This window comes from Ipomoea nil, unplaced genomic scaffold (assembly GCF_001879475.1).
Source record: "Ipomoea nil cultivar Tokyo-kokei standard unplaced genomic scaffold, Asagao_1.1 scaffold0761, whole genome shotgun sequence".
Classification (NCBI taxonomy): Eukaryota; Viridiplantae; Streptophyta; class Magnoliopsida; order Solanales; family Convolvulaceae; genus Ipomoea; species Ipomoea nil.
Genome location: NW_017617189.1, coordinates 1,147,696 through 1,162,881, shown reverse-complemented (window position 1 = coordinate 1,162,881; position 15,186 = coordinate 1,147,696). Strand labels below are relative to the sequence as shown.

At 40.1% G+C, this 15,186-nt stretch overlaps 3 protein-coding genes across 3 annotated transcripts; 2 read left to right on the top strand and 1 right to left on the bottom strand.

Moving 5' to 3' along the window:
• Positions 1 to 2,720: 2,720 nt before the first annotated feature.
• Positions 2,721 to 5,633, bottom strand: LOC109176840. Its single transcript, XM_019326237.1, has 3 exons — positions 4,555 to 5,633; positions 3,547 to 4,446; positions 2,721 to 3,456 (listed from the first exon to the last, which is right to left on the bottom strand). Exons 1-3 carry the CDS (start codon positions 5,631 to 5,633, stop codon positions 2,721 to 2,723), a joined length of 2,715 nt encoding a protein of 904 aa, XP_019181782.1.
• Positions 5,634 to 8,299: 2,666 nt separating this feature from the next.
• LOC109176839 (alpha-glucosidase-like) lies at positions 8,300 to 11,767 on the top strand. The gene is made up of 4 exons (XM_019326236.1): positions 8,300 to 8,547; positions 9,105 to 10,030; positions 10,124 to 10,773; positions 10,877 to 11,767. The coding sequence occupies exons 1-4, from the start codon at positions 8,300 to 8,302 to the stop codon at positions 11,675 to 11,677; spliced, it is 2,625 nt and encodes an 874-aa protein (XP_019181781.1). The 3' UTR covers positions 11,678 to 11,767.
• A 2,180-nt stretch (positions 11,768 to 13,947) lies between these two features.
• On the top strand, positions 13,948 to 15,186 carry LOC109176880 (protein YIPF5 homolog). The gene is made up of 2 exons (XM_019326277.1): positions 13,948 to 14,066; positions 14,141 to 15,186. The coding sequence occupies exon 2, from the start codon at positions 14,167 to 14,169 to the stop codon at positions 14,914 to 14,916; it is 750 nt and encodes a 249-aa protein (XP_019181822.1). The 5' UTR covers positions 13,948 to 14,066; positions 14,141 to 14,166; the 3' UTR covers positions 14,917 to 15,186.

Here is a 15,186-nt window from a genome sequence, read left to right as displayed (position 1 = left end):
ATTGGACGACAAGACAAAATGTGCTTCAAATTACATAGTCATGCACCTAATTAGAAAATTTTAATAGTCAAGGACCAAGTATCATTCATGTATAATATCCACAGGACCAAAAGTGAATTTTTTTCTAAATATTATGAACATAGTACGAGATGAATGTTATTAAACATGATGCGTCTATAATAATATTTATATACATTAAAATTTGTTTTGGAGAACATTATGAATCTACTATAGGTGTGAATGTAAATACATATGATGATGATGTGTGTGTGTGTGTGTGTGTGTGTGTGTGTGTGTGTGTGTGTGTGTGTGTGTATATTTATTTATTTATTGAAAACCTATGATGTATATTTAGTTTAGTGTTTATGAACATTAATGTTTATGTTTGTAGACATATAGAACAAATATTATGAGTATAATAACACACAATGAATATTATTAAACATGATGTGTTCATAGTATACTGTCTATGTACATTAAACTTTATTTTTATGAATATATAGAATGAATATTATGAATATTTAGTTTTGTGTTTATGGACACTAAGGTTTGATTTATGATATAGAACAAATATTATGAACATAGTCTATGATAATATTATTAAATATGATGTACTAATTGACATTTGATATAAAACGATGTCATTTTGGACCATGATCTACTATGGAATGTGACCCTGGTCCACCATGGGAGCAATACACATGACCTTCATTTACGATTTCATTTTGGAAACCTTAAATAATACACATAGCCTGCACTTACTAATAGAACATTATATTTAGTGTAGTAGTTTAGTATATGCAAATTCTAATAATTTTGGGCAGCCAAATGCATTATTTGTTGTGTTGACTACATTTAATTAAAATTTTCAAATTCAGAATTTGTGTCTAGCAAAGTCACTTTGCACTCTAGCTTTTAGATGTCCCTTAGCTTGCTTATAAATACCTACAAATTAGGTTTAGTCTTTGTGTGTGTGTGTGTTTTTTTTTTTTTTTTTTTTTTTGGTATAGTACGGGTTCTCTTTGTATGCCCATGGTATTTTTGTAGTTTGACAAGTGATGTGTATATGATCCTTTTTTTTTTTTAATCCCAACACTAAAGGGGGTGTATTCAATCATGACATTCGTAGAGTTTTGAAGACTTTTATGAACTTTAAAAGTTTGGAGATATTCAATTCAAACATTTAGAGAGTCTTTAAAAGTCATGCGGTATTCAATCAAGATTTTTAAAGAGTCTTTAAAAGTTGTGTGGTATTCGATTAAGACTTTTGAAGAGTCTTTAAAAGTCATGTGGTATTTTTTAATTTTAATGAAGCACAAAGAGTCAATAGCGAGGCTCGAACCCACAACCTCCCATGTGGGAGTTCAACCTATCTAAACTCAGTAAAATTATTTTTTTCTTTCATTATCCTATATTTTCCGCATACCTAAACTCTACCAATTATTTTCTCCCTCCTACACTTTACAATCTTCATCTAAAAATTCGAAATAATATTATTTTTACTTCATTATTGTTTTTTTTTTAAAGGAGCCGTCATGGCATTTATTCAAAATACTGCGAAATAGCATGAGGCGGGACAGAGTCCCATACATAGTAACAGGCTGACTTGGAATAGGTAAAGCTAACGTATGAGCTAAATAATTCTCTGATCTAGGAATGTAAGTAACTGAACAAAAATTAAAAGTAACGATACGCGCCCTGCAGGCATCTATGGCATAGCCAACATACGACCTAAGAGAGGTCGCTGAGTGTGAGAGGTATTGCTGTAGTGTCAAACAATCCGTGAATAATTGTATAGAGTGATCTCCACGAGCCCATAACCATGATAGTACTTCCTTACACGCAAGTGCTTCGGCCATAAGTGGGGACTGACAATCCGGTAATCGTATAGTGCAAGCCGATACATACTCTCCTCCTCCAGTCAACAACACCGCCCCAGCGGTAGCCATCCCCGTGTGTCGCGAGAAACTGGCGTCGAAATAACATTTGTGCGGCACATGATGTTCCGATGATATACTTTCTGCCGTGGCCAAAGGATGGGGTGCAGCCTGCATGTTCTCGGCCGAGACAGCAGTTCGTTGCGCCAACAAGGGGTCTCGGATAGAGTGCGCTTGCTGCCATGCACAAACTCCGGCAGCGGATGCGGCAATCACCTTTCGCGGACGCGGTAGGCATGCATCCCACACCGCTCCATTCCTGGCTCTCCAAATGTAATACAAAATTGAAGCTGCGCGGGTAATTTGGTTAGTGTCTAAAACATTTAATAGTTCACTAAACCAATCATAGAAAATATTTGTGTTGTTGATGGGGATTGGAAGGTGGGATTGACTCCAAATGGCCTTAGCATAGTCACACAATACTAGAGCATGCATTGTGTGTTCATTAGTCACTCCACACATTGCACATGTTGGTTGTATATCCACTCTCTTTATAATCAGATTTGTCATAGTGGGGAGGATATCACTCAATGCTCTCCATAAGAAAGTTTTCCATTTGGGAGGTATTTTGAGCTTCCATAGGCCTAGCCAATTATTAAATCCGGTCGTAGTATGGTCACGCTCTCCAATAATAGCTCTGTAGCCATTCTTCACTGTATAGTTTCCTCCCTGGTCCCCATACCAATACCACATATCATCATAGCCTGGTGATACTGGTATTTTCAAAATCCTGGGTATATCAATGGGATCAAAAATATCTGTCAATATATCCAGATCCCATGTCTATGTCTCCGGGTCCACTAACCCCTTAACAGTCGCACCATTCAAAAATATAGGCTTTTCTGTTTGAATCTTTGGCTCATGTTGATCCTGCAACCATGGATGGTCCCATATTAAAGTTGTATCCCCGTTTCCAATTCTCCTCCTGATCCCTTGACATATCATACCATGGGATGCCATGATACTGCGCCAGCAGTAGCTTGGATTACTTCCCACACACGCCTCATAAAATGTCCCTTTAGGATAGTACCTGGCTTTATAAACTTTTGAAACTAGAGACTCAGGCTTAGTGAGTAATCGCCATGCTTGTTTACCCAATATTGCCAGGTTGAAAGCATGTAACTCCTTGAAACCCAAACCCCCATACTTTTTTGGTATACACATTCTATCCCAGGCCTTCCAATGGATGCCACGGTCATTCCCAGATCCCCACCAGTAACGATTCATGGTTCGCTCAATGGCTGTACATATCCCCATTGGTAGTAAGAACACGCTCATTGAAAAAGTAGGCATAGCTTGAGCCACACTTTTCAATAAAACTTCCTTGCTCGCCTGTGTTAATAGTTTTTTATTCCAGGATACAATCCTTTGCCTGATCTTGTCCTCAATATACGAGAAGGCTGCCTTTTTGTTTCTCCCTATAAAAGAGGGTAGCCCCAAATATTTCCCATAGTTGGGAGCTTGGTCCACACCCAAAATAAGTGCCACATCATTCCTGTCATTATCTCTCGTGTTCTTACTGTAGCAGATGTTTGATTTATGATAATTGACCACTTGGCCAGATAATCTTTCATATCGTGATAAGCACTGTTTTACTACCTCAGCTTACTGAACCTTTGCCTTGAAAAACAGTAGGCTATCATCAGCAAAAAACAAATGGGATATAGGCAGTGCACCTCTCGCAACTCTACAACCATGGATTTTTCCTTGGGACTGCGCCTGTTGTAGCAATAATGATAAACCTTCAGCACAGATAATAAAAAGATATGGGGATAAAGGATCTCCCTGTTTAAGCCCACGCGTCGGAGCAATAGGCAAACTGCGAGAACCATTCAGTAAAATGTTATAAGATACAGTGGTCACACATAACATTATTAGCTCCACCCACCTATCATCAAAGCCCAACGCCCTCAACATATTACGTAGGAATGACCATTCCATGCGATCATATGCCTTTGCCATATCCAACTTCAATGCACCCCATCCCGTCATACCACACTGTTTCCTGTTTAGAAAATGACCAACCTCTGCCGCAACTAAAATATTATCAGTTATTAATCTGTCCGGTATAAATGCACTTTGCGTATCAGATATTATCTCATCCATAAGGGGCTTCATCCTGGCCGAGATCATCTTTGCCATAACTCTATAAATCACGTTACTCAGTGCTATTGGTCGGAGATCCGAGACTAGCTCCAGATTCTTTTTCTTGGGGATTAAAACTATATCAGTATCATTTAAATTAGTTGGGAAAGAACGAGTATTCAGACAATTCACAATAAACTCTGACACATCCTCACCCACCACATCCCAATAATTCTGATAAAAACCTGGATTCATTCCATCCGGTCCCGGTGCCTTATCAGGAAACATAGCTGTCAACGCAGCCTTGACCTCCGTTTTGTCAAACGGCCGTAACAGGTCATCATTCTGTGCTTGTGACACCCGTGGCATAATATTTTCATAAAATTCAGCATCACTCTCAGTCTGTTCCGTAGTAAAGATATGTCTGTAATAATCAACTATAACAGCCGCCATAGTCTCTCCTTCCACCCAATCCCCATCATCATTCATAATTTTAACAAGTGTATTCTTCTTTTTACGGTGAGAAGCATACCTGTGATAAAATTTTGTATTCGCATCCGCTCCCTTTAGCCAGTGCTGCTTTGCCCTTTGTTTCCAATACGCATCCTCCTGTATTTCAATCTGAGCCAGACACCCCTCCAATTGCTGGTATTCTGCTAATGATGCATGATCCATACAACCTCGTAAACGTAGTTGCTGTTTACGAAGATTCATTGCCTGCTCACCGAACTTATGAAATCTATCCCCTCCCCATCGTGATAGTCTGTCTCCACAGAGCTGAATACAACCCTGTAGCCCCTTATTCCTCCCTTCTAACCACGCTTTCTCCACAACCCCCCTACAACCCTCATCATATAGCCAAGCCATCTCAAAGCGGAACCTTCGTCTCATTCCATTCCGTCTTTCCCGAAGATTCAGAATCCCAAGGAAGAGAGCAGAATGGTCTGATTGTCGGGTCAGAATGTTTAAGACACTGGCATCCCTAACCACATCACGCCACTCCTGTGTTACCAACACCTTATCCAGTCTTTCTTCAATCCAGTCCACAGTCCCTTCACCCCTCTCCCATGTATACGGGTACCCCTGCATTGGTAACTGGGCCAATCCACACTCATCTATGGTTTCTCCAAACCCTCGCAAAAGTGCCTCTGGATGCGGATTCCCTCCTCGTTTCTCATGCTGGTACAATAAATCATTGAAATCCCCTATCATGACCCATGGTAGCTGAGATCGATGTGATAATGATCTAATAAGCTCCCATGACTCATTCCGCCTCCACCGCTGTGCAAAACCATAGAACCCCGTCATTCTCCACTTTTGAAACCCTGGCATAGTCACCTCGATATCCACGTGATTCTTTGAATAACTCAGTAAACTAGCTGTATTGTTTTTCCTCCACAGTAGTGCCATACCACCTCTCACTCCTACATTGTCAACATAAAAAAGGCCATCAAATTCAATTTTCACCCGTAGCCTCTCTGCATGATCCCGGGCCACCATAGTCTCAATCAAAAGTACAAAATCGGGTTTCTTACGGGACACCATGTCCACTATCTCCTGAACTGTCTGTGGATTACCCAAGCCACGACAGTTCCAGCTCAAAGTACTCATTGGTTCGAGCGGGACTGGGCTCCAGTTCTCGCCATATGCAAGTTTTTTGAACCACTATCCACCGCTTCTACACCGACCTGACCCACCACCGCACGGCGGCGCTTCGAGGAAGCCACCACCCCTTCCGCTACATCATCATCTGAAGCCGCCATCCGTATATCACTCTGGCTATCATCTGAGGAGGCTGTTCCCTCCACCCTCTGGCGTGAGCCACTACCCGAACCCGCTCCCTCCACTGGCGGCAACAGCCACGCTGCGCCAATCTGCCTGGGACCCCTACCCTGTCCCGCTCTCATCCATGGTCCATACGGGTAAGATTTCGGAGTGAGACCGGACCTTCGTGCTTTCAAACAAAACTTCTCCAGGTGGCCAAGCATCCCACAGTAGAAACAAAAATTATGTAATCGCTCATATTTCAGGTTAATCCATCCCCACGTTTTGTCCCTACGAATCAACTTCATTCGCCGTTTCAACGGTTTGTCCACCGATACCGCCACACGGACCCGATAAAAGGTTCTTACCGGTCCAACATGTCGGTTATCACACCGGATGAACTTCCCAACATAATTCCCCACCTGCTCCAATATTGTATTATCTGTATATCCAATCGGTAGGTCGTAAACTTGCACCCACATATCCATAGTATCCAGCCGTACTTCCCCCGGAAGCATCCCATCCGGAACTTGTCTGCACACTAGGGTATGATTCTCGAATGACCAAGGTCCCTCCTCAAGCACCCGTACCATGTCCGTTTCCTCATAAAAGGCAAAAAGGAACAAGTTTGTATGCATCTCCGTAACCCTCATCCCCATGACCGGCATCCACACAGATGCGAGCACCTGCTTCATATATTCAACCTTAATAAGCTTAGCCGTTAAAAACTTACCCACAACCGAATAAACCACCTCCGGTTCGTCGTCCACCGGTTGCTGACATCCTCCGGCCATCACCCCCTCTTCTTCATCTTGTAACACAAAATAGGCCCACATTTCCGTCATTCTGGTCACACCACCATCACGCTGAGTTGCCATGCCTGCGTGCGATGTCGTCTACCCCGTCAGAACCTCGCCCAGGCCATGCCGCTACCGTACTTCATTATTGTTTGTTTATATTGATTTTTATTTTTTCTACGAATTTTTTATCCTAACTTTCTCTAATTCTCCCTAAATACATGAAAAAACAAATTTTTCATCGTCAAATTTTAGTATATGTTTCATAATATTCATATAAATACTTATATATTTTGATTTTCTTTTTATATTTATATTCGTAATATATATTTTTCATTTTTTTAACAACAGGTTACTACGAATAGCGAACTACTGTTCGTAACAACAATTTGGGGTTGCAAATAGTAGCACCTTGTTGTTCGCAGTCTCAAATTGCTATTGCAAATAATAGTTCTTTGCGTGATGCCTAGTAATATATCAAGTATAATTTTTTATATATATTATTAATATTAGATTTTTATTTTTATTTTATTTTATGCAACTAGTAATTATATTTTTAAATATTTTATTTGATCAATTCTTTTATTATAAATTTTATTGATCAATATTGTTATGAATTTCTAATGAAATAGTTTTTTTTTTGTTGATGTTTATTAATAATATATATAAGTAATTAGCATATAAGTCTTAGCATACTATGGATAAAAATAATAATGTTGAGAATGTTGATGTGGGTGAAAAACTATATAATAAGAAGAATTTTATGATATATTATAAATGTTTTGTAAGAAAATTATAAATGTTAGGAATCAAAATCATTGAAAGTTTGTAAGTATGTATTCAATTTATAATTTCAATGACTTTTGTAGACTTTTTAAAATAAAAAGTTGATAAAAGTTTATATATGAATGTTTTTATATACACTTTTATAGATTATTATAAAGTTTTAAAAAGTTTTGAACAACTATATGAAAGTCAATCAAAATTTAATAAAATTTATCATTTTAAAAGTCTTTAAAACTCTACAAAAGTCATGATCGAATACACCCCTAAGTCATTATAAAGTGAAATTTGATATTAAGTACTATACATACTTTATTATAATAAGATATATGGTTTGAATATTATATAATATTTTGAATTTGAATATTTATTTATTTTTTAGATTATTTAAATTTGATAAACAATATAATTATTGAAATATATGTCATTATCCACTATACTAGTTTTAGATTATAAAGTTAGATAAGGGTGGAATAACCTAGACGTTTAAAAAAAAAAAAAAAGAAACAAATAACTGTAATAAAAACACTTACCTTATTTACCTAAAAAAAATTTGGCGTTTTGGGATTAAGCCTTATTATTGTGTAGTGTTCAAACATTGTATTTAGGAAACTGCTTGTGAGTCACTTGTGAGTCATATATAAAGAAAAGATTTATATATGAGTACATATATAATGAAGTTTGACTTTATTTCGTCTATATATTTGCATTCATTCATTGTGTGAATAATCAAGCCAAAATTAGTGCATAATCACCCTTATTAGGAAGAAAATAATAATTTAATGCCATTATAGTAAAAGGAAAAAAAAAAAAAAAAAAACGCAACTGTAATAATGAATGGTAAAAACATTTACCATATGTAGCTCAAGAATTTAGATATAAATAGTGCAAGAATTAGTGAGTCGAGAATCAGAAACATTTGTATCGAGTGAGATGGGAAATAGCAAGAATCCAAAGCTGCAGGCTCCTCTAGTCTGCTCTTTCCTTTGCATTTTGTTGGTGTTGATACACAACAGCAACACTGTAAATGCACAAGATCAGCCGCAACAGGTTGGGTCTGGGTATCAGGTCATCTCGTCGGCGGTGGATGCCTCCGGCAAGACGTTGACTGCCCAGCTTCAGGTCATCCAGAACTCATCTGTTTATGGACCTGACATTGTCAATCTCAGCCTTGTTGCTAGGTAATAATATAATTGAGAGTGTAGTTTAATTTTTTGTTAGATCAAATGTATATCATTTCGTCAAAAGTTATAGTTTGTAGCGAATGTTTTAACTTTATTTTATTTTTCTTATACTGCCACATATTTTTTAGAGCTAAAGTGCTGGACTTGGCTTGTTATCGGCCTCTATCCAAAAACCCTCTGGACACATGGTGCTAGAATTGACTCTTTTCGAGCTCTTTCCCTAACAATTCTCTAGCCACATGGTGTCGGACTTGTCTCTTTGCTGGCATTTGCCCAACATTCTCTTGGACACATAGTATTGGAATTGACACTTTACCAGCCCTTTGCCCAATAATCACCTATTCAAATTGTGTTTGACTTGGTTCTTTTTTGACATCTGCCTAACAATCCTCTAGTCACATGATGGTGCTAGGCCTATTACCAGCCTCACCCAACAATTCCCCTAATCAGATGATGCTGGATTTTGTTCTTACCGGTCTCGGCCCAACATTAATTCTTGAATTTTAAGGAATGGTACTAATATAATTAAATAAATGTGTGTTGCATGAATGCAGCATTGAGACAGCAGGTCGGCTGAGAGTGAAGATCACAGATGCAGATAATCCGAGATGGGAAATCCCAGACGACATCATTCCCCGCACAACAATTGCAAATTCTTCCTCCCTATCCCTCGCCCAGGTTGCAGTGGGAGAGAATAATCAGTCTTCCATCTCCGACCCAAACTCCGACCTGGTTTTCACCCTTTACAACACCATTCCTTTCGGCTTCTCCGTCCAACGCAAGTCCTCAAACGACACCCTTTTCGACGCCTCACCGGTGGCGGGTTCCAATGAAACCTTCTTGATCTTTAAGGATCAGTATCTGCAGCTTTCGTCGTCACTGCCACCCAACGCTTCGTCTCTGTACGGGCTGGGAGAGCACACGAAGACCACATTCAAGTTGCTGTACCCCCAAACGCTCACCATGTGGGCTGCTGATATTCCCAGCTCCAATCGCGACATCAATCTCTATGGCTCCCACCCTTTTTACATGGACGTGAGATCCCTCCCTCAACCCGGGGTCACCCATGGGGTCTTGCTGCTCAACAGCAATGGAATGGATGTTGTGTATAATGGCGATAGGATTACCTATAAGACCATTGGTGGCATTCTTGACCTGTATTTCTTTGCCGGCCCGACGCCTGAGTTGGTGATGGAGCAGTATACAGAGCTAATTGGCCGCCCTGCTCCTATGCCTTACTGGTCCTTTGGATTTCACCAGTCACGCTATGGTTATGCGAATATTGACGACGTTGAAGGAGTGGTTGCTGGGTATGCAAACGCCTCAATACCCCTTGACGTTATGTGGACTGATATTGATTACATGGATGGTTACAGGGCTTTCACTTTTAATCCTACTAATTTTCCCGCGGATAGGATGAAGGCATTCACTGACAAACTTCATCAGAATGCTCAGAGATATGTGCTCATTCTTGATCCAGGTTAGCTAGCTTAATTAGTGTCACCGGCATATTTTAATTTTGAATTGTTTTGATGACTGACTCAATCTATTATATATATATATTGTTGATTAGGGATTGGCATTAACAACGATTCATATCCCAGCTTCACCAGAGGCATGGCAGCTGATATCTTTATCAAGCGAGATGGCGTGCCATACCAGGGACAAGTCTGGCCTGGAAATGTATACTTCCCTGACTTTATAAACCCAGCAGCCACTGACTATTGGATCAATGAAATCAAGATTTTCTGGGATGTTGCTCAATTCGACGGTCTTTGGGTGGACATGAATGAGATTGCTAACTTCATTTCTTCTCCTTCCAATCAATCCTCCACGCTCGACAACCCTCCCTACAAGATCAACAACTCTGGAAACCAGAGGGCAATCAACGAGAGAACTGTCCCTGCAACTGCCCTTCATTTTGGCAACATTACCGAGTATAATGTTCACAACCTCTACGGATTCCTGAATGCCAGAGCCACCAACTTAGGCTTGATCAATGCTACTGGTAAAAGGCCATTCGTGCTGGGTCGATCTACCTTCGTGGGTGCTGGCAAGTACACTGCCCACTGGAGTGGTGACAATGCTGCTAGTTGGGATGATTTGGGGTTCAGTATTCCGGCCATCTTGAATTTTGGACTGTTTGGGATTCCCATGGGTGGAGTTGATATTTGTGGCTTTTTTAGAAGTACAACAGAAGAGCTTTGCCAGCGCTGGATCCAGGTAATTAATTATTAACTTTCTCATTGTCGGGTAATGGTCAAGTCTAACACTCATCTATCATCTGTTATTAACATATATATTATATGTATATGAATGAATGTAGGTAGGGGCATTCTATCCCTTTGCAAGAAACCATGGTGACAAATCCAGCAACCGCCATGAACTTTATCTCTGGGAATCTGTTGCTGCATCAGCTAGGCAAGCGCTCGGTCTGCGTTATCGCCTCCTCCCATACTTCTACACATTGAATTACGAAGCACACACCCGGGGTGTCCCCATTGCAAGGCCGCTCTTCTTCTCATTCCCAGAGGACACCAACACATATGCGGTTTACACCCAGTTTCTCCTGGGCCAAGGGGTGCTCATTTCACCAGCTCTGACTGAAGGTGCCGTTTCAGTAGAGGCCTATTTCCCAGCTGGAACCTGGTATGATCTCTTCAACTACTCAAACTCCGTGGTGGCAGAAACCGGGAAGAATGTCACTCTGGACGCCCCTCGTGAAAAGATAAACGTGCATCTCCGGGAAGGCAACATTCTGGCACTGCAGGGAGCGGCATTGACAACACAGGCAGCCCGCAACACTTCGTTCGAGCTGCTGGTGGCTCTTGGCAGCTCGGGTAACAGCTCTGGTGAGGTTTTCTTGGACGATGGAGAGCAAATCGAGATGGCCGGGGCAGGAGGGGGGTGGAGCTTAGTGCAATTCCAAACCAGTGGAGTGGGAACCAATATTACTCTCACATCAGAGGTCACAAATCCAGATTTTGCAGGAAACAGCACTTGGATCATAGAGAAAGTTACTGTTCTTGGAATTAATAGCAGCACCAACTCATCTGGTGTTTTGGAGATCCCTGGTCTCAATCTACCAATTGGAAAAAGTTTTACTTTGCAACTCACCCCCCAATAGTAAGAACTGGGATATCATCATCTCTATAAACATTATGTTTCTTAGCCTCTTCAGACCATTGTATTTCTGATTTGAGTTAGTAACTTCAATTCACCACAGAAAAATAATGAAAATAATTTTATTTTTCAATTTATACATGTTGTTAGTTGCTACTCCGATCCCATGCATCTTTATTCTGTTTTATTATTATTTTGTATTTTGTATGGGATGATAGATCATATATGTGTAATGAACCTAGAAATTGACAGAGAAATAGAAGAGGAAATAGAAGAGAAAAGGGGAAGAGATACCGAGAACAGAGATTGGGGAAGAAGAAGGAAGGGATAGGTCGAGAGAATTGTATTAACAATTGAGTAAAAACCAAGCATATTGTTCCAATAAAGTCTCATCCCTATATATACTAAAGATAGCTAGCTATTATTTCTATCTAAAATATAAGATAACAACCTAGCAACAAACTGAGTAAAACGGCACCGTTTCTTGCCTTGCGTGACGTCACGAGGATCTGCTGCATGCTCGAGGTGTTACAATACCTTCCCCTCTAAAGTTCCTTGTCCCCCTTTAATAAATCTTTGTCCCCAAAAATCAAGGAAGGAAGTACCACCTGGATCAAAAACAAAGTTACTGCCCCTTTGCATTCTAGGATTTGCATAGAAGACATTATTCCATTCACGTGGAACACTACCAACCATTTGACAAGTACCAAGAGCCCAACATGTTGTAAGCACTATTAGCAAGTCTTCCGGGATGACAGCCAAAACAACATCAATTTCAAAATAATCAGTGCACTTCTCAAAATTCATATGCCTTCCATTAACAAACTCCCACTCCCACGAGAGAAAGTACTCCACGTGAATCAACCAAACAAGAACACAAAGTACACCAATAATTGCACTCAAAGACTCCCCAATCAAATCATCCCGAGAGTTACAAGCATGAAGAGAGTCGGTATTCGGATCAAGGAGAACTCCTAAAATCTTCCACACTTTGGCATCTTTTAACTGGCCAAGGATCTGAAAGTTTTCCTCTGCTTTTGCAGTGTCAGTATAACAATGTGACATAATGTCGAAGCATAACATAACAATGTGACATAATATCGATTTTTTTTATTTAGATTAATCTTCGATTTTTCGATGGGTTTGATTTTTCTTGAAAAATCGATAACTAACCAAAAAAAACAAAATAACCAAAAATAATTACCTCAATAATCGAAATCAAACCAAAAATCGAAATATTCGAACCGATCAATTTTCGGCCATCGGTATTTTTGATCGGTCTGTTTTTTTTTTTTTTTTTTCATTGTTATACAGTGGACCATGGTCGTCAAATGAAACTGTAGTAAAATTAAAACGATATCTTAGTATTGCTATAATGAAACTAGTGTGTGTGGGAGGAAAATGAAACTAAAAAACAGAGCTCATTCAACAACGTATATTGTCAAATGAAATTGTAGTATAATTAAAATGATACTTTATAGTTGTTATAATGAAACTAATGTGTGAAAAATGAAAAATAAAAGTCAGAACCATACAATAACATATATTGTCAAATGAATCTAGAGTATAATTAAAATAATACTTTAATATTATTATAATTAAACTAGTGTATGGAAAATGAAACTACAAAATATATTTCATGCAATAATGTATATTGTCAATTAAAATTAAAATGATACTTTAGTTATTTCTATAATGAAACTAGTGTGCATAGAAAATAAAACTGAAAAACAGAATAATATTGTCAAATATAACTAGTGTAATTCAAATAATACTTACCTCATGAACCACATTGCTACATTCATGGTTTCAATAGGCGCTAAGCGCTAGTCGGGCGGTAGAGTAGCGCCTAGCGCCTAGACGGCTAACTAAAAAAATGAAAAATAGTGTGCGTGTGTAGGTGCATATATGTCATATTATACATACATACATACATACATACACACACACACACACATATATATATATGAAAAAAATTAGCCAGGTCGAGTCGGCCGAGTTAATTCGGCTAACTCGATAGAAATTGACGAATTAACTTGGTGTAATCGGTCGAGTTAGGCGCTAGGCGGCCGAATTAGGCGTTAAGCGGGCGCCTAGGCGGCTGATCTCCTAGATGGGAGCCTAGAGGAGAATCGCCACAACCTAGGGGTGCCTAGCGCCTAGGCGCCGATTACTCCGTGCCTAGGCCCTGGCTACATTTACCATGATCCACAATAAATTTCTCTCCCCCCGGGCAAAACGGTCCACACAGATAACTATTGCCCTACCACTCTACCAGTGGAATCTAAACAGCTTGCCCGAAGTGGCACTGTCGATACGGGGGTTTCCGATATTTGCTAAGAATCAAGCGAAGGAATCTTCTTCTCCCATTTGCTTTCTACTTTACAAATTGGGTCCGAAACACCCTTAATTTAACTGTATTTTCGCATTCCTAGAACGATTTTAACTCAATTTCGATTTTTGTTAGCATTGATATTTGAAGATCTATAGCTGATGACGAAGGAATTCAACGTCCCGCCGGTAGTTTTCCGGCAAGGTGGGAACACGGGAACGCAGCAACGCCCTCCTCAATCGACAGCGCCGTTTCAGCCGCCCAAGTCATCCAGCCCTAGCATCCCCTTTATGTCCTTCGATGTGGGTTCCGCCGCCGCCTCTTCCTCTTTTTCAACTCCCCACTTCGCATCCACCGCTATAGGCGGCGGCATTGGTGGTTCCACTGGGTTCGACCACGAGCCGCCGCTTCTCGAGGAGCTCGGGATCAACACCAGGCAAATTTACCTGAAAACCCTCTCCATTCTCAACCCCTTCCGGGTAAAAGCCGATCTCCACGAGGATGCTGATCTTTCAGGGCCGTTCCTGTTTCTATTGGCTTTCGGGCTCTTCCAATTGCTCGCCGGGAAGATCCATTTCGGAATCATACTGGGGTGGGTGGTCATGGCTTCTCTGTTTCTGTACGTTGTGTTCAACATGCTGGCCGGCCGAAACGGGAACTTGGATCTATACAAGTGTCTCAGCTTGATCGGCTATTGTATGCTGCCCATAGTTTTCTCATCCGCAGTCGCGCTTTTCCTGCCCCAAGGAATGGCTATGAAGGTTGCAGCTGGGGTGTTTGTGATATGGTCAACACGGGTTTGCACGAGACTTGTGGTTGAGCTTGCATTGTGTGGAGATGAGCATCGCGGATTGATTGCGTACGCATGTTTCTTGATTTTCATGCTTTTTTCCTTGCTTGTTATATTTTGAATCTTGATCAGAGCTTCAAACTGCACTTTCTAGTTCACAATGCAGTTAGTTAGTTTCTAGGATTTGACATTGTTAAAAGGCTTCCCTTTTAATGAATGATTAGACTTGAAATTCTTTGTTATTGGCAAGCTGCGGATCATCTAGTTTGGATTAATCATTCCTGGTTGCGTGCAAAACGTAACATAAAATGCTTCGATTTCAATTTCATACATCAGTTGGTGTATACAATCTGGAACTTTCAATTTTGGAGTGAAATTTGACTTAGGTGAA